The 24638-nt window shown below is 37.8% G+C and overlaps 1 protein-coding gene across 1 annotated transcript in view; it reads right to left on the bottom strand.

Moving 5' to 3' along the window:
• Positions 1–24638, bottom strand: part of FNDC3A (fibronectin type III domain containing 3A) — a 94153-nt gene that overhangs the window by 3325 nt on the left and 66190 nt on the right. The window contains exons 10-24 of the mRNA XM_005420775.3: positions 24547–24600; positions 23806–23930; positions 20422–20596; positions 19730–19816; positions 14517–14655; positions 12800–12868; positions 11389–11507; positions 9207–9312; positions 8937–9112; positions 7755–7868; positions 6389–6538; positions 6021–6304; positions 3903–4112; positions 2356–2522; positions 1654–1781 (exon numbers count right to left, since the gene is read on the bottom strand). Coding sequence (XP_005420832.1) covers positions 1654–1781; positions 2356–2522; positions 3903–4112; positions 6021–6304; positions 6389–6538; positions 7755–7868; positions 8937–9112; positions 9207–9312; positions 11389–11507; positions 12800–12868; positions 14517–14655; positions 19730–19816; positions 20422–20596; positions 23806–23930; positions 24547–24600 — 2103 coding nt within the window. The remainder of the gene's footprint in view (positions 1–1653; positions 1782–2355; positions 2523–3902; positions 4113–6020; positions 6305–6388; positions 6539–7754; positions 7869–8936; positions 9113–9206; positions 9313–11388; positions 11508–12799; positions 12869–14516; positions 14656–19729; positions 19817–20421; positions 20597–23805; positions 23931–24546; positions 24601–24638) is intronic.

The raw sequence follows: 24638 nt of genomic DNA, 5'->3' as shown, positions 1-24638 counted from the left end.
ACTGTTAGACAGTATCCTGAAAATGCACACTAGAAATGTAAAGAAACAGGAAATCCCTTCTGATTCTGCTGTTTGAAGAGCTCTTGCTGTGCCTGAGGCACAGAGTTCTCTGACAAGCTGAGCTTTATTGGAATCTACAACCTAGAGACTTCTCTCTCTGAGGCAGGGCAGGCCATCGGAAGTGCAGCTTCCTCAAAATTCTTCTAATTTGGATCATGCATTTGGAAGTGAGCAAACAGGCCACTGACACACACCCTACTCCAGCTCCAGCTCTGCCACCTAGCATGGGTTACCATTCTCAGCTGCTTGTCCCCAGTGCCTTGCCCAGAGTCACCTTCCCCTCCAGTGTGTTTCCCTGGGGTATTTATATGGTTGCTTCCTAACCCCTTTAAGATCTTTGACTGATGTATACAGCTCAAACAGCACATTATTAACTTATTTTGTCTGTAGCATGGAGGGAGCAATGACACGAGGAATTTGGATGACAGATCAGGAAGAAGCAGGAGAGGAGAGTGAAGTTTTGGCAGTGAAATAGCAGGGAACAGCTTAGAGCAGACTTCCAGGCAGTTTATTTTTTGTCCATGTCAAATAAAATTGCCACCATAATGTCTAAGTGTCTTAAAGGCTGTTTTCATACTGTTTACTTCTTGATTTTCCAATTTTAGTTTCTGCAAATTAGTCTTTTCATTTTATTCTAATTTACTATGATAGACTGCTCTGCAGAGGCAAAAACAATCACACACCTCAGCCTACTTTGTTACTGCCATATTCAAAGAGCCAATTTTATTATCTTGCCCAGGCCATTTGGCAACACACACTGATAATCAAAGTGTGATTTGACTTGGCGTCTAAAAGCAACACAGGCCTCACCCTAGGTACCTAATGTTGCATTTACAATGTGGAAGTTACAAAAAAGACTATCCACATGGCAAGACATCTCAGTTTATGGTTCATCTTTTACTGAAAAATTTAACAAATGGCCATAACAAACACGGTGCTACACTAAAAGTTAGGAAAATATTAAGGCCTATAATCTACCAAAGCACAGGTGAAACTTATTTAATACTGAACTATAATAAAATGACAGTATTCTAGAATTAACTGTTTCTGTCCTGGAAGGAAAGTTCCTTAGCTTAATAATATGAAACAGTTTTCAAGCCTAATTTCATGTCAAATATCAGGCAGTTTATAAACTGTGAAGCAAAAAAACCAAACTGGGAAGCAAAATTAGCAGTGAATGCAGGATAATTTGTACCTTGGCATTTCAAACTGCTTCTCTGCTCTTAGTGTAAAGAGAACCCTTTGCCCCTTTTCTCCCCAGTCTCAATTCTGTACCATGAGGTAAAAGATTTCTTTTTGTCAGTTGTTCCATTAGTGGATGGCTTCCTCACCACTTGATGTGTCAAGCTGTATTTAGTGAACATCAGTGTAACCCAGAGAGGCTGTAATTTAGTGCAGAATCTCCTTCTGAAATGAAGGAGATGGGTTTAGGAGATATTACCTTATATTATTTAGTAACAAAAAGTTAACACAGTGACTAAAACCATGCTGGAACACCATAAGCTTTACTAAATCTGATCGCAACTAGTTTTACTAAACTAGTTATCACAAACAATAATCAAAGAAAACTACAATAACTTAAACACATCATACCTGTTTGAATTCTGAGTCTTTTCCCACCATGACCTGAAGACAGTAGATAACTGGATCACCCTTCATGGGCTGCAGAACCTCCCATGTGATTTCACAAGTGTGATCGTTTATTCTCTCTATCCTTGGTGCTGAAGGAAGGAAGGAAGCATAGAAGTGACAGCTAGCTCTGCTTTCCCCATCACATACTGTCTTATTCTAATGACCTTTAAAATTATATATTCTACCTCCTATTTTATCTCAGAGAAACAAAAGATTCAGATTAAAATCTATTCTTCCTCCAGGGTTTTCTGGAGCAGCAACTAATAATTCATATAGGCCTCTCTTCTTAGTTTAGGTATCACCCAAGAGAAATAAATACCAAATAAAATTTAGTAACTATAAGTCTGCATCACAGACCAGAAAAAAACTCAAACAATGCTTAAAATTATACTAAACATGCTAGAAAGCATTTTCACCTTAACTTGCCACTCTCCTGGTAAGCAGGAGAACTAAGTACAAACTTCTTAGGTCAAAGAATGCATAAACCCCAAGTTTTCCATTTTTGGAGTGAATATTTTAGGCAACTAACGAAAGGAGCCTTCTCCCACTATCCCCACCTGCACCTGAAAAGGGCTTAATATCCTCAATATCCCAAATACAACATAATACCAAAATCAACCTGCTATCCCCCCACCCCTCAAATGAAAAAAGAAGCACTCTTACCTTTCAAGGCAGCTGGAACAGATTTGGGAGTAGTGAAAATATATTCTTGAGAAAGGGGACCTTCACCAGCTTCATTACATGCCTGAATACAAAATTTGTATGATGTTGACTCACTGAGTCTTTGAACTTTGTATGTATGACATGGTCCTCTGTATAAGGATACAAACCTGAAAATGGAACGAGCAGCTTATTTTGAACACAGACAAGGACTTCCGAAGCAGTAGTCTTGAAATGTGTTCCCATAATTTCCCAGAATCTAATGAAAAGCCCAGAAACACTTATTTCACAGTTAAACAGTGTTGTGGCTGCTATAAAACAATAAGCTCATTTTCCAGGGGCAAGTTTTTACTTCTCACATCTTTGAAATAAAAATCCCTTGCACAAAGAACACTACAGATTCTCTCTTACCAAAAATGTTCCTAAGCATTTTAAGAAACTATTTTAAGATCCTATTTTGAAACAATAAGAAAAGACAGCAGTTGTGTCTCTCAATGAACTGCATTTTTTTTCTTTTTTTGCTTGGCCATCTACTCCTCCAACATCTTTAGCTGTTCAAAATTAGATAACTAGATTTTAGCTTTTTGTCCCTTTGCAACTCTCCCTTACTACACCTAAAAAATGTGTCATGGATCCAATTGCTTTTGTTCATCATTGCTGGAGATGGTCTCATGCAGACCTGCACCAGAGGGCAGAGTCACATTTGTAGTGCACACCAAATCTGTTTCTGGGAGTTTTGTACACTGGCCACTGTCCTTGATGTGGCAATTCTTGCACAAACTGATCATGGCAACTCTTGTTTGATTTTCAGTCTTGGTGTCCCCAGGACACAGCACAAATTTCTCTCTTCCTGCAGGGGTTGTCATCTAGCTTTTTCTTGTCTTTTAAAATTAAAATAGATGGTACCTGCACATGATCTAGTCTTTAGGAATGGCAATGAATTTCCTTCCACTTAAACAGTCTAATTTATTTTCCTCCTTACAGCACAGCAATTTCACATAGTGGATCTCTTTTATCGTTTTGTCAAGCTAAAGCTGCTCATCAGACACGGAACACTTTGTAGCAGTACTGCTTATTTTACCATTTGGGCAAGGGTTCTTGCTGTACCACCTCAGCTATTCTATTCTACTTAACACAAGACAAGGAATCCCTCAAAATAAATTGGATTAATTTCCACTAAAACAATGGCATATAAGGCAACAGAGAGTAAAGCATTCATCCCTTCCGATATTAAGTATATAAAATTCACAACACTGATTGGACTTGTTACTTTGACAAAATATTTAACCAAAAGTGAGGGAGAAAAGCGTGCTGGTGTGAAACACAGCATTAAACTCTTCATGTTGAGCTGTAAGTAAAAAACAATGAAGTTTTTTGTCTTGTACTTCTCAGCACAGACCACTAGGGCCCTTCTTGCCTTGCCAGAAGAGATGACCTCCTACATCTGCTGTAAATTCACCAAAGCATAAAGGAATTTTGCCCTTTGTGGCCATCTCCCAAGCATCAGACCACAGCGACACTGGGCAGATTAAAGCAATGCCAAAACCAACCTTCCATTCTTATCCTCCATTTGAAGGTGATACTGGATGGAGTCAGTTAATGATTTTGCAGTTCCCTCTCCCCACTTCAGCTTGAGAGTCTGAGAACTGTATGCAGCACATTCCAGGCGAGGTGGATCCGGGGGGAGAGGCTTTGTTTTCAGTTTTATGGTGTGGCTGAAAGGACCCGCTCCAAGACTATTTAGGGCTTGAATTCGTACCCTAGCATTTGGAAAAAGAGAGAATAAATTAACTTGAAATTAGATTCTAAAAATAACTGTCATTAAATACAGAATAATGGTACTATCTACAATAAAGACTTTTATAAATATTATGCTTTGATAGACTGTCAAGAATATGCAGGTGCGTCACTTTCTGTACATTTTAAGGAGCTGGCTTGATTAGAAATAAAAATACTCAAAGTAAATTCACATTAGTGAAAAGATGTAAAAGGTCTGTGAGTTACTTCAAGAGTGGTCCATCTTTCTGACTGTGCAGGCCTTGAACCAAAATTTTGATAGCCACACTGGAGTGATGAGGTAAGGTAACAAAACCCACCCCAAAGAGGGGATACCATATCTGTGACTGTTTTATCAGGTGAGTTCAAGGATGAATAACAGACATTTTTATGGACTTTTCTGAACAGATCCTATTTGTGTGAAAATAAAGTGATGGTACCCAGCCACTTCTCTTGCTGTTTCCACCAGTAACAGATCTCTGGGCACTTGCAAACACAAGCTCCCTTGGGTCTGCCTGCAAAGTGAGAGGGGGAAACCAGAAGTTGCCAAAGGACACAAAGCTGAGGAAGCTGTAGAACTTGATACTCAGGGATAAGGTAGGGTTTTGGTTTTTTTTCTTCTTTGATACTCCAAGGAAGACAATGTACATTAGATTTGTAAGTAAGAATTAAAAGACTTAGCTAAGAAATTTATTTCTGAAAAGGAAAAAGCAGAAAACAGAGGCTCTTTACGTATTTCACAGGTAGCCACAGGGAGCAAAGTGTGTCTAATTTAATTTTGCAGACTTAACATTTGCTTGTCCAAAATAGTATCTAGGTAACTGGAAAAAAGTAATCACACTAATTAAATTCTGAAACAGTCAACCACACAACTGCAAAATGTGGAAACACAAATGTGTATGCAGGCTAAAGAACAAATATTTCTCCTTCACTGCAGTAATTCTTAACATTATGCTAATTTATTACAGCCCAGAACTAAGGTTAATACATGCAATTTTTCATTTGCACAAGGAGTTGACAGTGTTTTCTATTTAAAAAGACTTACGTGGGCAGAAGTATCAACCTATCTCTGCAATGGGAATGACTCTTTTTTTCAGTCTACTGACACACAGAGCAACAGCTCTTCAGATTGCCAGCATTATTGTTAAATAATTATAAGGCACACTGAAACACTGTATTTTCACATAAAGCCATAAAACAGTAATTAAGGATTCAGAAAACTGCACAGCCACATGATATCCTAATTATACTGAAATCAGAGTGTGTTAAAAGTCTGACTTCAGTGGGACTGCCATTCTCCTTTTACACTGAGGACATGTTTTTGTAACAGGGATGTAGTGCCTTCAGGCAAAACTACTGATTTTTGCATTTATATTTTTCAGTAACCCTTGGACTGAACGTAAGGGATGATTTCAGCAATCATCCCTTGATGATTCTTCAAAAGAGATGCATAGCTGGCTGATTTTTCAAACTGATACTGTTCATGCTGACTTCCACTTTTTCTGAGATAAGGCACTGCAAGTTGCCATGAGCTGTCATTAGATCAGACTGGGCATAGTCCTTCCTTGGATGGATTTTACCTTTTCAAACAAAGAAGCAACCAGTCCAAGATCAGTTATGAATCTGAATATGTGATGCAAATTCAGTTAAATTGACACATTAACCAGAGAGATACAACAATACTGCAATAAACTAACATAAATTATTTTTTGGAAGAAAATAAAAATAGTCTATTTATGATGATCATCATTACAAAACTTCTTTTTGCTCCATGGCTATGCACTAATGTGTCTCTGAGAGTAATAACGAAGACAATAAAATAAACCAAGGAAACAAAGCATCTGCTCTTGTGGAAGAAAGAGTAAGCTGTCAAGTAGCTGTGCATCACATACCTGTAGGTAGTATCTGGCTGTAAGCCATCTATAAAATAGGTCAGATCCTTCCCAACAGTTATTGGCTGCTTATCTCCAAAGTCTATGCTGTAGCCAAGGATTTCAGATCCATGGTCACAAGGTTCTTCCCAGCTTATAGCAAGGCATGTGGAAGGAGAATAGTGTGGACTTTCAACTTCATCTTCACTTAGTCCACGAAGACAGGTCACAACTGCAGGTACAGAGGCTGGAGTCATACATGCCACTACTTCACTGAAAGGGCCTGCACCTGCAATATTCACTGCCTGCAATTCCAAAGCAGACCATATTTATATGGCAGAGTCAATTCCTGTTTCCAGATTTAATTAACAACAGTTTTACATCTTTACCTGAACCCTGCAGTAGTATATAGTGGCAGGCAAAAGTCCTTTCACTTCACAGCTGAGCCCAGGCCCACAATAGGAGATTTGCATGCATCCTTCCACACCGCCCCACTCCAGTCGATACTCCGTGACATCAGCTCCATTACTCACTGGCACCTTTAAAATGGATAGCAATAATTAGAAGCTAAATATACTGACATAAGAGAAAAAAAATCAAAAAAACTCACCACATCTATATTTTGTTTTTGTTCCAGAGGAGCCTTACATTCCCATTTCTTTGCTGATTTTTAATTTAGTACAATACAAATAACAGGCAGAATCTGATACTAACTTCAGGAAGTTCAACTAAGACAATTGCAAACACAAAGTCCTGGACTGCTACAAAAAAAGTACAGGCTGAGAAATAACCTTTACCAAAAAAACCCCTGTGTGTCTTGGAGAGAAAGTTGAATAAGAATCAGCACTGTATGTCTGATGAAGGTTAACTACATATTGGTTGTATTACCAATGAGCAGCAGAAGGGTAAAAGGACTTATGATTCCCCCCTACTCAGCACTTCTGAGGTTGCATCTCCAATACCATGTCCAGTCTTGGGATCCCCAAAAGGAGATGGACACTGACAATTACTGTGTGACTATAAAACAGACATCTAATATCACTCAAATTAACTCTACCTGAAAGTTTTATGGTATTTTTTAAAAAAGGCTTTGCCTTGCAGATATTTAAGGAGTGCTCCTCTGACATTCCTCCAGTAGGAAGCATGAACACTCCTTTCCAGGTGAAACAGTTTAATTTTTTTTTCTGTACAGTTCTGTAACTCAGATACTTCACCCCATCTCTAAGCCACTAAAAAGCTGTGTTTAAAGAGTATTCCCAGGTAGAATCTTTCTTCTTACAAGCCTAATTTTTATCTATTGCAGTTTTTTAATCAGATATCTAAATACTATGGGTTTATAGGAAGTCTGTGAGGCTTTTGCTACATTATTACTGATGTAATTATACAAAATTAAATCAGATTATAAAACCAAGAAGCGCACAATAATCTATTGTATTATGTGGATACATTGTCTCTGAGGAACTATAACTATGTTAAAGAAAACTTTTAAGAGAGACTGCATCACTCAGAAATGCAGAGCAGCAGCTGTGGCAAAACTTTTAAACAAAAGAACACAGTAAAATCCAGTACCGGCAGCCTGCCAACTTACTGCTGCCTTCTAATGGCATGATGAATGACTGAAGTTTTACCTATTGGATAATCAGGTAAGTTTGCTTACAAATAAAGTGATTAAAATGCAGTATTAGACTTTTGAAGCTGAACTCAAAAATGCAGAAGACCATTATGTTAAGACAGGTGTTAGCATGGCATTCTTACCTCCCATGACACCTGAGCACAGGCAGCAGATCTGCATGCCACTTGAGGGGGCTTGCACTGATCTGGGGGTCCAGGTGCTGTAGTTATTTCACATTTTTCTGAGTAAGGTCCAAACTGTTAAAAAGGGAGTTGATACAACTACATTGTAAAAATGAAATGACTACTATAAAAAGAACAGTTTACCACAGTAGGGACATGTAACTGCAATCTGAAACATTGTATTACTTCTTTATAAAAGAAATTTCTGTGGACTCTCGATTCAGGATTTATTTCAGTATCTGACTATTGTCCAGAACAGCTATAAATTTTTCTTCACTCCAGGAAATGCAACGTGAATAAATTTGACACTTCAAAGGTCTCCTGGGAAAACGAGGGAAGTACTATCCAAAGTCTTATTCTGAAGTTACATGATGGCTGCGCTGGAATATAAACCAATTGGTACTGCCTATTTATACCTATGTAAAAGAAATAAAGGATTCAAAAACTGCTGAACAATGGACCATTCTTTTCAGGGTGGAGGGAAGATAAAAGTTAGGATAGTGCTTTAAAGGCTTAAGCTGCAGACCTCTCCACAAAGTGCCAATGCACCCTGACAGTTTTCAATGAAGTGTATGTTATTGAACAAATCAGGACATTGTGTACATAACTAAAAAGCTTGTTCTACAGCAACAATTGATTTAAACACATTTAATACTCCAAAAAGGGAAAAGAGTCTTGTATCTGATAGAACATGTACTCAGAAGTTAAACTAAATATAAAAATGGAGAGTCAGGAAACACTAATTATTATGTTCTGAACATCAACAGCTGTAAAAATAAAGGTCAATCAATTTACAAAGCTGTACAAAAAAATATAATTTGCTACCTTACTTCACCTGAGAATAGTGAAGTTGTAACAGTGCTTTAATAAAGTACTTAGCATTTCCTAATGATTTCCTAATATTATTGTTCAGATAAAAGACATAATTAGCTATTTTCTCTTCCCTTCATCTAAAAATCCCCTTCATTATAAACTGATGTTTAACTGTCTGTTTCCACACCATAATAAGCTGTGTGACCCAAATGACTCCACATTTGGAAATCCTAATTTTAAAATTGCTGTAAAATGCTTCATTTGAAATAATAAATCCTTAATAGTGATTGCAGTCTCAGTAATGAATTTCATTTCAGACTGCCTCCTTACCCCAGCCTTGTTAGCTGCTCTCAGTCTGAAGCTGTACATCCTCCCTGGAAGAAGGCTGCCCACTGTGCATTCAACATCAGAACCCTGGTAAACCTCTCTGTGTTCATCGCTTTCTGCCTGAAACATTTCCAGACCATAACAGGTAATGGGTGAACCACCATCTACCTGAGGCGGTCCTAGAAATAAGAAAGAAGGAAAAGCTCATTTAATTTTAACACATTGGGACACATTTGGATTCCTTACAATCTCTTACACTTGTAATAAAATTACCCCAACGCAGCTGAATTTCTCTTGCTCTTGGTCTACCCTGTAGCCTTGGAGGCTGGCATGGACCAGGAACCACTGCTGGTGTCTGCACCAGTAAGGAATCAGTTACCTAAAAAAGAAAGATAGATTAATGAAGTTATCCAGGCCAAACCAAGAACTATCAGCTATGCCATACGAAAAGGCAAACACCTCAGTCAGAAACAAGATCGTCCCCTTTTTTAATGACATCTTCAAATATGTGAAGATATTGAAGTGATCTGGTATGTATTTCTCATAATATAAATCATGCCAAAATAATTACACAATATGCAAAATTTGATTTTGTATTTAGGTATAGATGCAAGGAGTAGAATTAAAAACAATAGTTAATTATCAGTACAAACCTAGTGCAGATGCTTGAAATATGACTTATTCAATGTAAACTCAATCTATTTTGCATCAGACTGCAGTTTGAGTTCTAAACCCTTACTCTAAGTGTTGTGTGCTTTCCACGGAAAAACCTCTCAGAAAGCAAAAGTGGGCATAAGTGTCAATCAGAAGAGATTAAAAAAAAGAGATTGCAACTTTTTCATTGCTTAGCAATATCTAATGAGCAACAAGTTTCCACCTCTGATTTGAAGTTTGGGGAAAAATTACCTAAGAACATAACACATGCAGCAGATGGCATTGACTGTTCAATGAACAAATACATTGTTCTGGATGCAGACAGAAGTCAGCAGAGACAATGAGGGGTTATTAGCTTCAGCTTGATACAGAACAAATAGGAAGTTGGAAAGACTTCAAGTTTACAGAAGAAATGAATCTCAGAGTCTCATTTCACAGCTGGTTTCTACGTATGTTCAAGAAAGAGTGGACTGGATGATCTGCTGCTTTTCAGTTCCTTTGAATATACTGTTGCATTGAACAACTGCTGCTACTTAAAAGGCAGCAAGTTTTGCATATGTTAATGAGAAGCTGCAGAACAGTTAACTACATCTTTCTTCACAGTTCTTCTGTTGGTTTCTGAGTATAAGGACTTTCTGGAAGTTATTTTCTCTTTGGTACCCAAGGTTAATTCTAAAATCATGGGGTTGGGCTGTAGGGAAGTACAGAACAAAAGGCAGAAGAAAAGTCTCTAAAGATTTGTGGACTGATGACTGGGAAAGCACTGCAGCCAAGCCAGCATTGAAGGAGTCCAGATTTATTCTTAAGGCAAAGTGGCTGTAGTCAAGGTTATCTTTGCAGGAGACTTCTATGTGGAGGAAGAGCACATACATTTCATGTGGCAAGGCAGGGCTGCGTAGAAATCACACACACCAAGAATGGAAGACTTTAAGGTTTTTGTGAGAGCAGCTTGACAGTAAAGCTCTGCTGGAAGTCTGCAGAGAGCCAGGGCTAGCTTTGTTACACTTGTAGCTGAGAAGGCAGAGGAAATACATCAAGACATTTTGGCATTGGTAGTTGAAGTACACCACAGAATTGACAGTGCATATGTGTGTGTGTGTGTGTAATGTGTGTGTGTAAAGGAGAATAGTATGGCACAGCAAATTGTGTGGGAATACTGAAAAGCAGGGCAATCTAAACATTTTATTTGTGCTTGAGAGAGCAAGGGAAGCATAACCCTGTAAAGCTTGAGTGAAGACTTCCCCTGCCTGCTGGGGTAACTTGGCTACTCGGACAAGGTACTCCACTGACTACAGGAAATACATTAAGTTCATAGAATCACAGAATCTTCCAAGCTGGAAGGGATCTACAAGGATCATCAAAGTCCAGCTCCTGGCCCCAGGACAGCCCGAAGAATCACACTATGTGAGCAACCATTGTCCGAATGCTTTGTGAACTCTGTTATGCTTGGTGCTGTGACCAATTCCATAGGGAGCCTTTTCAAGTACCCTTCTTCAACTGCTGTATTGGGTTAGGCCTTAATAAATGACATTGTATAAATGTATCACATAGGAAAAGTATCTGTTTCTGTAAATAAGACTATCATGTCAAACAAAATATATCAGGAAAGAATATTCAGATATTTTTCTTTAACAAACAAGCAGAAACTCGAACCACTGTGCAGCAATACTGGAACTTCTCTGATGTTCTAATTATGGCTATTTTGTTAGGCACTTCTGCACCATATTTGCTTAAATATCTACTGTGCCAGATTTTCTTACAGAGAGAAATTTTATTTAATAAAAATGTTAGCTGATATTACCGTGCTTTGTCCTCCTTCCCCAATGCAATATACACGTAACCGGTAGGAAGAGCCCGGATTTAGTCGGTCACACACATGTTCCCTAGCGGCTCCGCTGTATATTGTATCCCACTTGTTTCCTGAAAGGTTAGGAATAAGTGTGCAATCAGCCAAAGTGGAATTTGCCACACTTCAGTACCAGCCACAGCAGGTATCCTAATTCCACTAAAATAAGTGTGTGCCTGATGTTTATTTAAAAAAAATAGAAATGGAGACTGCTTTGAATTTCCTGGAAGATTCTATAATGGCATAAAGATCGTTTCCTAGGTGTAGATCTGCTGAAGTGAACTAGCTTCCTTATTTGGGATTTACCTTAACTAGAAAAGAACTTACTGGGTCAGCAAGCACATTCAACATCATAACCAAATAAACAGGAAAGATACAAAAGTAAAATTTTTCATGGAAAACAAGCTTCAAATTACATTATCATTTTGCAGGCTATAACTACAGTTTACAATTGGTAAAGTTTGTTCCTGTGTTCCTGAATGGCCCAGAACCATGTGAAATTCTGATTCCATTATTTGCTACTCTTAAATCAGAAACTCTTGAGCATTCTGTCTTTTTAAGATATTAAGCAGGGAACCTGGGGACTTTTAATTAAATCTCCAACAACTCAATGCACCACAGAATTTAGAAGGCTGGGAATGAAACGTAATGCACAGCTCACTAAATTTGCATGAAAGGCTTGGGTGCATCACTCCAAAAGTGGCTTAATGTGGACATGTAACAGAGAGAGGAAAGCAACAGACTAACAGCCTGAGAGGGCTCCCATCATATCTGGGACCAGTGCTCTGTCTTAATCTGACACAGCACTGAAGAAGTTTAAACTTTCATTTTTGGTGTAACTGTGTTTCTGAACTCAATAAGGCTACTTAACTAGATTTTTAAATAATTCAGCAAGATAGGTTTATGTCCAGTTTAGAAATTCTGTCAGTTTCCTTTCTGTGTGAAAGAACAGAAAAGCAAATAGCAGAAAGTTACCCCAGCTGCGTCATTGTTCTCTTTTAATAGTGATAAATGGAGTACAAGCTTTTCTTTCATCAGCCATGCAGACAACAAAGCTACATGTCCCTGTCTTCTTGCCCTAAAATGTCTCAAGTGTGTAATTTCATTTCCAAAACTGAATAGACATAATTAGTAAGCTAAACAAAAAACATCTCTTGCGTCACAGAATTTTGTGGCATCTCTCTTCTAAATCAGAGAAAAAGAACTTCTTGTGTACAAGCATCAATGTGCCTCTATTTTCTTTTTGATGTCAGTCCCTGCAATAACTTTTCCAGTCACAATACACATTTTATTCTTCCCACATGCACACAGAGACAGGAAAAAAACCCCACACAAGTGAATGCCAATGTATGATCCTAATACTTACCACTTAAGCCTTCAGACATTTCCACAACATATGTATGTATTGCTGCTCCCCCATTGTCTTTTGGTGGATCTGTAAAAAACAGCAATATTCCAACTAAGTGAGGTAAGTTAAATGGCTCTATTGCTTTTGGGGAGGATTTCCCAATGGCAAAATCAACAGACAGCTGGAGATGGGTGCTTATTTAGACAGAGAGTGTACTAGTCCAGGGCAGCAGCAAATCACTCCAAGTCCTATTGTATGAAAGCCAGCTCTCAGCCCTTCTGAACACTCTACACAGGAGAAGGGACAAGGGAATTGCCCCTGGGAGATGCCACAACAAACATTTCAGTCTCAAGTGCCTGAGCATGGATTCAGGGACACAGCCTCTAATGGTCCTGTAATTTGGACTGCAGACAGGAAAATTATCATATGGATTTGTATGTAAAAATATTTTGAAATTATTTAAGGACAGCATTTCAAAAACCTAAATATTTTGGGACAGAATAGAATAGTCAAGAGCTCTACACTGAAGACTTATCTCTTAACTTCTAATATATCACTAGAAGTTGAGTGCACTATCCTCCCTGGTTCAGTATTCATGCACAAGATACAAATCTACAGACCTTTCTTGGACATATTATCCTAATACTGTTTCTCAAAGATGACTTAGAAAGCAGCAAAATTAAAGTAATGTGAAACAACATTTTGAACAAATATAAAGACAGCATTATACTTCAACACAGAAGGGTACTCCTGCCTAAACATCACATCATGCTTGTGCTGGATGAAATTATGCTGGCTTTTAGGCAGGGGTTATGTATCATAAAATGTCAGCTAAATAAAATGAGACTTAGATGGTAGATAGCACTTTTTTGGTTGGAAGGAAATTATTCCAAATGGAAAATAAAACTGTCACAATAATTACCACATAGAAAGAGCATCACTGTTCCAAATAAAGACAATTAACAGTTTTATATATAAATTGGTATTTTACATAGCTTTTGATATACAAATCAGGTATTTTTAATAACTTCATACATTATGCATTGTACATTAAAGATCAAGTATCAGGTCCTGATGTAGCAAAACACTCTGGGAAGATACAAGGCTGGACCTGCTGAGTACTATTTGTACTCTACAAGTAAATTTCTTATTACTGATGCTAAAGAATTAAAAGCATTATTAAATGGAAATAGGTAAGTAGTGATAATAAATGTAGCATTTTACTGTTTGATTTTCTGCTAAAGTACTGCATGGCACAGTTTAACCTTCTCCTATTTTACAGCATAAGGCTAAAAATTCCTGAGCTTAAGGAAAAGTTTCTCAACATCCTTAGCAAATACAAACTTATCTCTCAAAACCAAACAGTTTGAAGATACAGGCTGAACTTCAATCTCGTCTTTCAATAAGAATCCAGAATGTCACACACCTACTTTTTGTGCCAGAGAAACAGAACTTCTTAGTACACCAATTAACCACACTTTTTGAAGTGTTGTAGTCCTCTGCAATAACAGTCCCTATCACAATTAGCATATTATTCTTCCCATATAATTAGCTGTACTGCCACACTAAGTATTTTGAGACAGTATTTTTCAATATAAATGGATCATAATGGCTCAGTTGACTGAAGTGTTATTAAAGTAAAACCTGACCTTCTGTATAAAAAATATTTTATATATATAATCTATATTAAAAATACAGAAGAAATACTCTAATTAGAGCTGGAAAACATTCTTACCCCAGATTATTTTAAAACTCTGTGCATGAATTTTTCCTTTCACTGTGGGTTTTGAAGGTACTCCAGGTTTGTCTGGACAAGTAATGTACTCCACTGTCTCACTTGGACTGCTTTTCCCTTCTGAGTTATAAGCAGTGACCTGCAAATATATATGAAATACTATAAACATATTGGATAGCGGCATGCTATTCACTGTTTATGGTAAGGACAAATGAACTTATATTGTATATATAGACAGACACATAATAAATTAACAAAAAAACTAAAGTTACTATATACATTCATTTTACATTTTCCTTAGTCCTACAGTTAAACAATCACTATACTGAAAATATAAATGCATGCAAATTGCCAGAGAAAACCAAATCCTTAAAAAAATTCCTCCCATGCTAGTATAGCACCTTCTTTTACAAAAATACTGAGATAGAGAAAGTATTTATATGGGTAAGTTGTATTAACAACAGCAAAGGGATTTTTTAAACTCTTCAGTCCCAAGGATCATTATGGCAAAGGTTGTCATGAAAGTCATATGAAGGACAAGGAATTGTATTTGTCAAAGGTAAATTGTGTTTAACCAACCTGAGTGCCTCCATGATGAAACAACTTGCTTAACAAATGGGGGAGAGCTGGGGACATCATCTAGCCTAATTTTAGTTTGATCTCCACAACATCTATGTAGACAAGCTGGTTAAGATAGAACAGATGGACCACAAGATGGCTGTAGAAAACCTGACAGAATGCCAGGCTGAAAGAGAGTTGGCTAATGGTTTGGAGAAAAATTAGCAGCTGCTCGTGAGTGGATTTCCTCAGCAGCCAATCCAATGTCAGATTCTATTCATTATCTTTAGAAGCGATCTGGATGACAGGAGTGAGTGATGCTCTCAGATTTGCATATAGCACCAAACTAGGAGAATACAAACACATGCTGGAGGGAAGAGCCATCATACAGACTTTGATAGGCTGAAATATTGCATGAACAAGAACTGGATGAGCTTTGGACAAAGATACAGTCTTGCACCTGGGATAGAATAATCCCAGCACCAGTACAGTCTAGGGTCTGACTCTACCCAGTTCTTCTTTTTTCAGCTCTGCTGAGAAGGACATTGGCATTTGAGTAGGAGCAAGCCAAATTAATCAGTAAAGCATACTGGCAGTAGCAAAACCAAATTGCTTCATGGGCTGCATCAGCAAGAATTTACCCAGCAGAACAAAGGATTTAATTATGTCATTTTACTCAGCACTTTTAAAACCATGCTTGGAATACTGTGTCCAGTTTTGGTCCTCCCAGTTCAAGAGACACTAGAAACTGGAAAGAGTTCAGAAGAGGGCCAGCATGATGATCAGGGGATTAGAGAACCTGACATTGGAAAAAAGCTTTGCTTTATTCTGCCTGAGTAAAAAGAAGTTTCATTGGGAAGGATCTAATCACAGCCTTCCAACATCTAAGAGACATTTACAGAAGAGATGAAGACATTGCTTTCCAAAGGATCTGTAATGACAGGACAAGAGCCAGCAGTGTGTTAGAGGAAATTCTAGCTGGATATAAGAAAAGAAATTAATTACCATTAGAACAGACAGTCCAAAGAAGTGGTTGAATCATCCTTGCTGGAGTACTGAAATCTCAGCTCAATAGGGCTGGGACAGGGTTGAACTGCCTAAGATAAGGCCTGGCTTTCTACACAAATTTGACTCAGATGATCACTAAGAGTCCCTTCCAACCTAGACTTTTCTGTGATTGTAGGAAAACAAATTCTTGCTACTCTTTACTTTGTAGTTTAGTTTAGTAAAAAGCTAAACCACCTAGGAAAAAATTTAAAAAAAGGAAAAAAGAAAGAGGTCTTTTCAGCTTTTATATATGTTTTAAAAATGAGCAGAATCTAAATGATAGCAGTGATGTTAGCAGACTGAGAAGAGGAAATGCAAGCTAACATGTCTCTCAGACATTAAGTCTCCCAATACAGTTTACAGGATTAATAATCATCTGGTTGTCTTTGTGCCCTTACAAATCAAGTTAAACAAGCAGTTAGCATTTACGTATTATAATAAGGTTTCCAATGGTTATAAAGCTTCTTTCAAAAGCCTTAAGGAATATTACTATTAATTAAGTCTTTCCCCTGTATAATAAAAATTAAAGACCTGATCAACATAACATTTGCTTCTCCTTTATGCTCCAGGAATGCGTGAACAGACTTCTGTTTATTGTTTTGCTAATAACAATAGGGTATAAACATTAGAGTTTATTTTAATGAGAAACTTAGGATGTTTAAGTAACTATACATTTACTAGTAATGAGTATAAATCATGTGTAGTATTACTTTCAAAGGAAGACTATGTTCATGTCCTGCAAAAGCTAGTTTCAAGAGAATTAGCTATTCTTTAGTTCATGTGTAGCCATAATAGTGCTAGAAACATCATGAAATTTGAAATTATTTGAATACTAAGTTATGCAAAAATCCCAACAAAATCATATTCAGAAGTGCAAAATATCATCTGAAAAGGAGTACTTACATGCTTTAGTGTAAACTCAAAACAAATCAATTAACACTTAAGCTATTGCCATTCATATTGCAAAGAGAAGCTGTTCTTCAACAGTTCCCAAGTCTTCCTTAAGTATTTCACTTAGTATTCTTCCTTAGTATTTTAGGTGTATGTGTGACAACAGCTATCAGTATTTTTCACTTGCAGACAGATGATTATTTTGACTGTGCCTCAAACTGCACCAGAAGAAGTGTAAATTGAATATTAGGAAAAATTCCTTCACAGAAAGAGCAATCAAGCATTGGCAAGGCAGACCAAGGAAGTGGTTGAGTCACCACCCCTGGAGGTATTTCAAAGATGTGCAGATATGTTGTTTAGGGACATGGTTTAGTGCTGGGTTAAGAGTTGGACTTGATCTTATAGGTCTTTTCCAACCTAAATGATTCTGTGATTCACACTGTCAGACATGTCTTTAGCTTTGTTCCAAAACCCAAGCAACTATTTCAAGAGTATCTCACAACACAGAATAGCCCAGGCTGGAAGGGACCTGAAAGATCATCTGGTCCAACCCCTCAGGGCAAAGTGAACCTAGATGAGATTATCTAACACCCTCTCCAGTCACACCCAGTGATTCCACCACATTTCTGGGGAGGTTGTTCCAGTGATTACTTGATCCCACTGTGGAAAATTTCTTTCCTATACCAAGATGAAACCCCTTCTAGTGTACCTTGCAACTCTTGCCCCCTGCCATCTCAAGGTGGCTCCCTGTGAAGGGAGAACCTCCCTCCTCTCTGTAGTCAGGCTTTAAGTACTGGTAAACTGTGATGAGGTCTCTCTCAGCCTTCTTCAATGAGAAAATATGTAATTCCTTTAAATTTTCATTATAGGGCAGGTTTTCCAGCCCTTTTATAATTTTTGTGACTCTCCTTTGGACCAACTCCCACTCTGCCTGTCTTTTGTGAATTGTGTGGATCAGAACAGGACACAGTTCTCCAGGTGTGATCTGATACAAGGTGAATACAGGTAAGATCTCTTATCTCTGTTAGCAATGCAACTGCTGAGTCAGCCCAGGATCCAGTTTGCCTGAAGGTCCCTTTCAGCAAGGTTGCTCCAAGACTATAGTGGGCTCCTTGGTTATTCCAGCCCAGGTGCAGAACTTGGCACTTGCCTTTGTTGAACTTCATACTGTTTTTGCTACCTCACTCTTCTGGCCTGTCCAGGTGTTTCTGTAAGACAGCTTTGCCTTCTGATGTGTTTATCTGACCACTCCATGTGGTGTCACCAGCAAACTTGGTGAGGGTGCTTTCAATCCCATCCTCAAGATCAGTTGTGAAAATGAACAGCATGGGGCCTCCTATCCCTAGGAGCTCCTAACTCAGACAGGCTGCCAGCCTGACTAGAAACCACTGATCATCACTCTCTGAATGTGGCCTGTTGGCCAGTTTTCTACTCATCTCACATACCACCTATCCAGTTTGTGTCTTGCCAGTTTGGCAAGGGAGAAGGCTGTGGGAAACTGCTGAATGCTTGCTGAAGTTCAGGTAAAGAACATCCACTGATCTCCTCGGACCAATGACCTCATGACCTCGATGTAGGACATGATCTGCCTAGTCAGCCATCATTTACTTTTGCTGTTGGCTATTCCCAACTGCCTGCTTTGTTTGGTTTGTAGTATTTCCTAGGAAGACATTTCCACTTATTTGCCAGGGACTGATGTAAGACTAATGGGCCTGTAGTTCCCTGGCTCCTCTTCTGGGCCCCTCTTGTAGAGGAGGGGTATTACATTTGCCCCCTTCCTGATGTCAGGGATATCCCTTAACCTGCATAACTTTTCAAATGTTATAGATAGGGGTCTTACAGCAATGTCAGCCACTTCTCTTAAGATCCAGAAGTGGACTGAACCTTTCCAAGAGACCAAACCCCAGCCTTGTCACAGCTACCTTATCCTGTGATCTGGGGTCCAGTTATGCTGGTAAGGCACAGGCAATGAAGGTACTGAGAACTTCTGCTTTTTTGGCATTATTAGTAACTTGCCTCTTTGCCCTGTTTAGGAATGGCCTCTGTACGTATTCCCTGTGCTTCTACTTCTCACATATCTGAAGAAGCATTTTATGTCATTCTTGTTATCTTTGGCCAATTTCAGTTCTAGTTGATCCTAAGCTTTCTTTACTTCAACACTGCCTGTCATGGCAAAGTTCTTGTAGTCCTTGGTGGCTATTTGATCATCTTCCCAGGGCCAGTATGCTTCTTTCTACTTTTTAACCACACCCAAAAGCTCATAGTTTGGCCAGAATTCTTCCTGAACTTAAAGTTCAGCCCTCAAGCTTATTAGAACAGGCTCTGCACCACAGTAATATGGATGACTTCCTAACAATTTTTTAATCAAGGCTGCTCCTTACCCAAACACCTTCATTGTCTTTACTATCAAAGAACCCATAGCTACACTAAGTAATATCACCCATGTACATGAAACAAACCAGCCAAATAAAAAACTCTGGCTGTAAAGCACGTGTACTTTTGACTTGGAATTTCAAGATACCTGCAACTGTGCTATACCCTTGCAGAGGTTCTTATTGCTTCTGCAGAAAAAATAATCAGGTGTTCAGCTGACAGTTTTAAGAGTTTGAAATTGCAAGAAACTGGCATCAAATTCTGTTTTCCTTAAAAAAGGCCCTCCCCACTTCTGAGTCAATCTCAAACTCGTCTGGTGCCCAAACATATGAAAAAAATCTTACCCTAAATTTATATTTTGTACTACGCCTCAAATTCTTCACCGTGTAGGTAAGATCGTCACCATCATATTTTGGCTTGAAACCATATCCCTGCAGAATTAAATAGGATTACGTGAAACATTATCTTTGCACACCAGAGGATCTAACATACTTCAGACAAATAAATAACTGTTTCAAACTGTAATTATTATGCTTCTCTGACAAAATAATAAGAGTGCCTTCATTGTGCAAACACAATTTTTTTTAAAGAGGTGCGAATTCATTAACCCTTTTTCAATCAGGAGAGGAAAAAACATCAGTAAGAAAGACATATACAGCACCATTGGGAATTTTACCTAACACTTTCAAAGGGTAGAACAGTACTGATTTTAAAGCAAATGTTATTAGTCTGAAATGACATCTAGAGAGACAACACTTCATGATGCAATTGCTTTGATCTAGCTCTTACAAGGCTTAACTTGCACATACAAATTCACAAAGTTATAACCAATTTAAAAGTCTTTGCAGAAATGGGGCTCAATAACACTAAACAGAATTAAAAGGAGAAAGCTAGGTGGCCTGGTCACAGCAATGACAAGTCATTAGCTTAATTTCAGAAAATACAATTCTTTGTAGAATATTCTAGCAAAAATAATCATTGCTACACTAATACAATAATGTATCAAACATAGTGAGAATAAGTATTCTAAACTTACTGAGTTCTCATCCTCCATCTCTAATATATATGAGATTCCTTCATCTGATGGTGTTCCTGAGGGTTTTGTCCACTGAAGGGATAACCAAGTAACTCCAGCATTAATCAGCAAAGGACTTGCTGGTGTGGTTGGGGCAGTGCCTGAGGTATGATACAGGACTTCTTCACTAAAATCACTGTTTAAAACAGACAGTATGTAAACTAACTAGACATAATAATTATTATCTAAAAACCAAAATTCTTACTAAACACAGCTTGGAGATATGCACAATGGAAATTGCAAGCTCTTACATACAAACAACTTAACTTGCCCATAAGTCTGTCAGTAACAAAATATCTGAACAAGGTTAACATGTTCCTAATTGAAAGATTTCTTTGTATGATATAATTAAAATGTTTTGCTAACCAAAACGTTTTGCTTTTTCATATTAACTCAGTATTCTAAAACACTAAAGCTCTATATGCAATAATATACTAACACCACAGTGTCCTTCCTTTTCAAAGTGAAAACATGAAGGCATAAAAACATTTAGGCATGACTTCAAAACAAACTTTGCTTATGTGTTCTGAGCTTACTTGGAAGTACTGGTTTCTCTAGAGATCCAGAAAATAATAGAATAGTCTCATTCAGTGGTGAGCTAATTTAAGAGTTGATAAAATGAAAGTCCTATTGCAGAAAAGTAGTGTATGCCAGTAAATATCCTAACACAACTGTTATCCTTACCTGATTTAGATTAGAATCACCTTGTGGTGAAAATACAAACAAATTACGTATAAAGAGCTACTGTGAAACAGGGGGATGCAAAAGTCAGTGAACAGGTAGCATGCTTGCACAGATAGCCTGACATGCATCCAGCTAGACTAAAAAGGCCCACCTGCTCTCAGCTGGCTTTGCTGCTTTATATCAGATCTGAAGAATCACAAGCCTAAAGCTAGTCTAGTTTTTTTAACCATAGGAAACTAATTTAAAAGACGTAATTTTAATCTAAAAGTTAAGGATTGCCTAAGTGACTATCAGGAAGCCCTGAAAATAAAACCCTCTATATACCTTAAAAAAAGACACCAGTAAAATATCTCATGTGTTTTGAACCCCACTTGCCTGAAAAATCTCAGTAAAAAGATAACTCAATTTCACTTTCTCTCTTACTCAACCTATATTATAGTGATGCACACATTATCATTTTGGTCTGCATTGAGGTATTTTTTGACATTGAAAGGAAAAAATCTTACAGACAACATACTATCAAGAGTGTTGACAGCACAGAAAACAAACATATCGTCTGTGAGGACTGCCAAAGAGATGTGCAGCAAGAAGGGAAAAAGTAAAAAAAAGAGAAAATTTCCAAATTTGTGGGAATAGTAATTTATTTTCTTGTAAGAAGTCACAAGCAAGAAAATTTCTGGAATGGAAATCAAGTGATACCTACAATATATTTACTAAAAAAAATTAATATTTTATTGGGAGCCTGAAGAAAGCATAAAGAGAGGTTAGATACAAGTAGTATGTCTAACTCTTCAAAACAAACTATTGAAGGAGTCACCTTACAAGTCAATGTAAGGTAAAAAAACCCCACATCTTAAAAAGATTTAATCTCTAAACTTGCTTGAACCACTCCAAAATACACTGAAATAAAGTAAGAGTTCCAGCCATAGCCATATTCGAATGACTATTAAACAATTCCCTCAGAAGTACAGTACTATTTTTGAAAATAGATTTTATTTTTCCAGTTTTCTTTAACCATTATTTCATGTAGGTTAGAATTAAATTTAGACATTATTAACTTAGAGATAAAATATCTGTTCTTCTTGGTAAAATTATTTAGACAAAATTCTGTCTCCAGATGCCTAATGTTCTCAACACTCTTCATAAGGGATAAACAGGCACTCTACACTAATAAATATTATTTCAAGAGACTTCTTAATTAAATAACACCACAAAGACAATAAAGCGCATCTTCAAAAGGCTATGAAATACTGATCTAAAAATCTATTCAGTGTGATTAGTTTAAGAAGGGTACTTAACCGATCTGCGTCTTCCAGGCTTACGCTGGAGGAATCTGTAATATGTGCAGCTATTCCTGGAGGGTACAGCTACACTCAGATGTAAAAGCGGAACAGGAAGAGAGCCCAAGCACTGGACCCTGCTTAACTGCCAGCTCCCTTCCTGTCTTTATTTTTAACAGTTCCAACTGAATCTCAACAAGACAAAGTCCAGGAGCAACTCAAGAGAATAATTAATTCCAGGAACATCATCCAGAAAGCAGTAATGTAATAAAGACTATTGGAGCACACCAAAAGTCATTCTAGTCCACTACAGTGTCCTCTGACAGTAGCACAAAGCAGGTACTTAAGAAAAGACATAGGAACAGGCACCTTATGCAATGCATTCCCTGAGTACTCTCCAAAGCCTCCCAATACATGCTTCAGCTCTCCTGAGCCATCTGGATTTTTCACATACTTAATGGTCTGTAGCAGATTCCTTCTGCCCAGCATGAATTATGACCCTGGGTCTGGCTCCCTACTCTTTACACTGTCCTTTAAGACTGGCCAAGCAGGCACCGCTCCTTCAAGCACCTTCTGCCAGATAAAGGACACACAACACACATCCTCTATTTCATGCTATAAGACCACTTTAGAGAGCTGCAGCACAATGTCCATAATATTTGAATTTAAAAAAGAAACACAAAAAGCAATTTTATGTTGATTGTGAGAGAAGCTCCATTTTTATGCCCTACAGGAGCTCAAGGTCCAAGTACTAATAGGTAGCATGGACATCAGGAGTCTGCTGTAGAGGAGATGAGCTCTGGCAGTGTGATTGTTAGACAGATGCATCTGCTTTGCCTGATGACCAAGAAGCCCACTCAAGAACTAATGCACCCAGTAATGCAGGCATAACTTCACAAAACACTTTTTTCCAATTTCTTACTTATGTTCTCCACTGAAGTCACATGTTATTAATTCAAAAATTCAAAAGAAAGTTTGGTGCTCTGTAACATCTGAAAAGTAGTAATTAAAGGCATGAACCACATATCCTAAGCATTGATAATAAGGGCTAGAACTTCCAAAGAATTCCTTGATACGGTAATGTCATATTCCATCTATTTCCCAGGGTAACAGGACACTGACAGATGAAGGGACAATATCCCAATAGCAAAAAGGCTATCTGCAAAAAGAACAATCCAATCACATACTGTGATTTAACTAAGCAGTTGCACTAGATGATCACTCTAGGTCCCTTCCAACTGAAATACTATATATTTTATGTTCCTTTTCAGACCATTTGGACAAAAGACCTTTTTCTTTAAATGCCACCACATGTTTTTCCTAAAGTAGCACACACACGGATGCATATGCTTTCCATATTTAGGTATGTAATAGCATTTACCTCATTCCCATGTCATTTTTGGCTGCTAGCCTAAAGGTGTACCCCATTGCTGGTGATAGTTTAGTGATCCTGTACTGCTTCTGTTGACCGTAATAACACTGGCAAAACTCTCCATTTCCTTTTCCCTAAAAAGTAATAAGTTAATCATATTATTGATCTTTTTACATATGCATCCATCAACTAAAGTACACACAAACATGAAATAAAATCCATTTTTGAAATTAAATATAACTCAAGAATCTCCATATGGTGAGGCAGTAGCATATGAAACTTTCTATTGAATTAGCAGCTTTTTTCCTTCCTTTCCATTTCCCAGCTCCTTGGGGCTGAAAGAACAAAAGCCATGAAGATACTGCACCTCTACCATTCCAGGATGGCTGTCCAGGTAGAGACTGCAATATCATTGCAGGGCCACAGCTGACCCACCCACTTATTAAAAAAGAAAGACTGCTACAGGAAAATGACTCTTCTGTGTCAGCTCTTGAATATGGTATTGGACTATGAGTGAAAAAGCCACTATTAAGAGTGGCAGAATCATGCAATTAAGATCCTTTTATTTTATATCCACCCCCAAAAAAACCACGGAGCAGTAACTGTATTTTAATAATTGCTTCAGGAATTACATTATTGTCACATGCCTCTAATCAGAAATCTTAATTTTCACATAACTTAATGTGAAAAGTCACATACACCTACTTCAAGAAATAGAAGACTAAAAATACAATAGAATAACTTGCTTACTTCATCCCATTCTAAAAGGTAACTGTGGATTTTGGAACCATTATCACAAGATGCCTGTAACGGGAAAACAGGAAAATTAGAATTCTAACTCG

Source organism: Geospiza fortis, unplaced genomic scaffold, assembly GCF_000277835.1.
Source record: "Geospiza fortis unplaced genomic scaffold, GeoFor_1.0 scaffold194, whole genome shotgun sequence".
In the NCBI taxonomy this organism is placed as follows: domain Eukaryota; kingdom Metazoa; phylum Chordata; class Aves; order Passeriformes; family Thraupidae; genus Geospiza; species Geospiza fortis.
The sequence above is the reverse complement of the archived record's forward strand: the minus strand, read 5'-3'. Positions and strand labels throughout refer to the sequence as shown.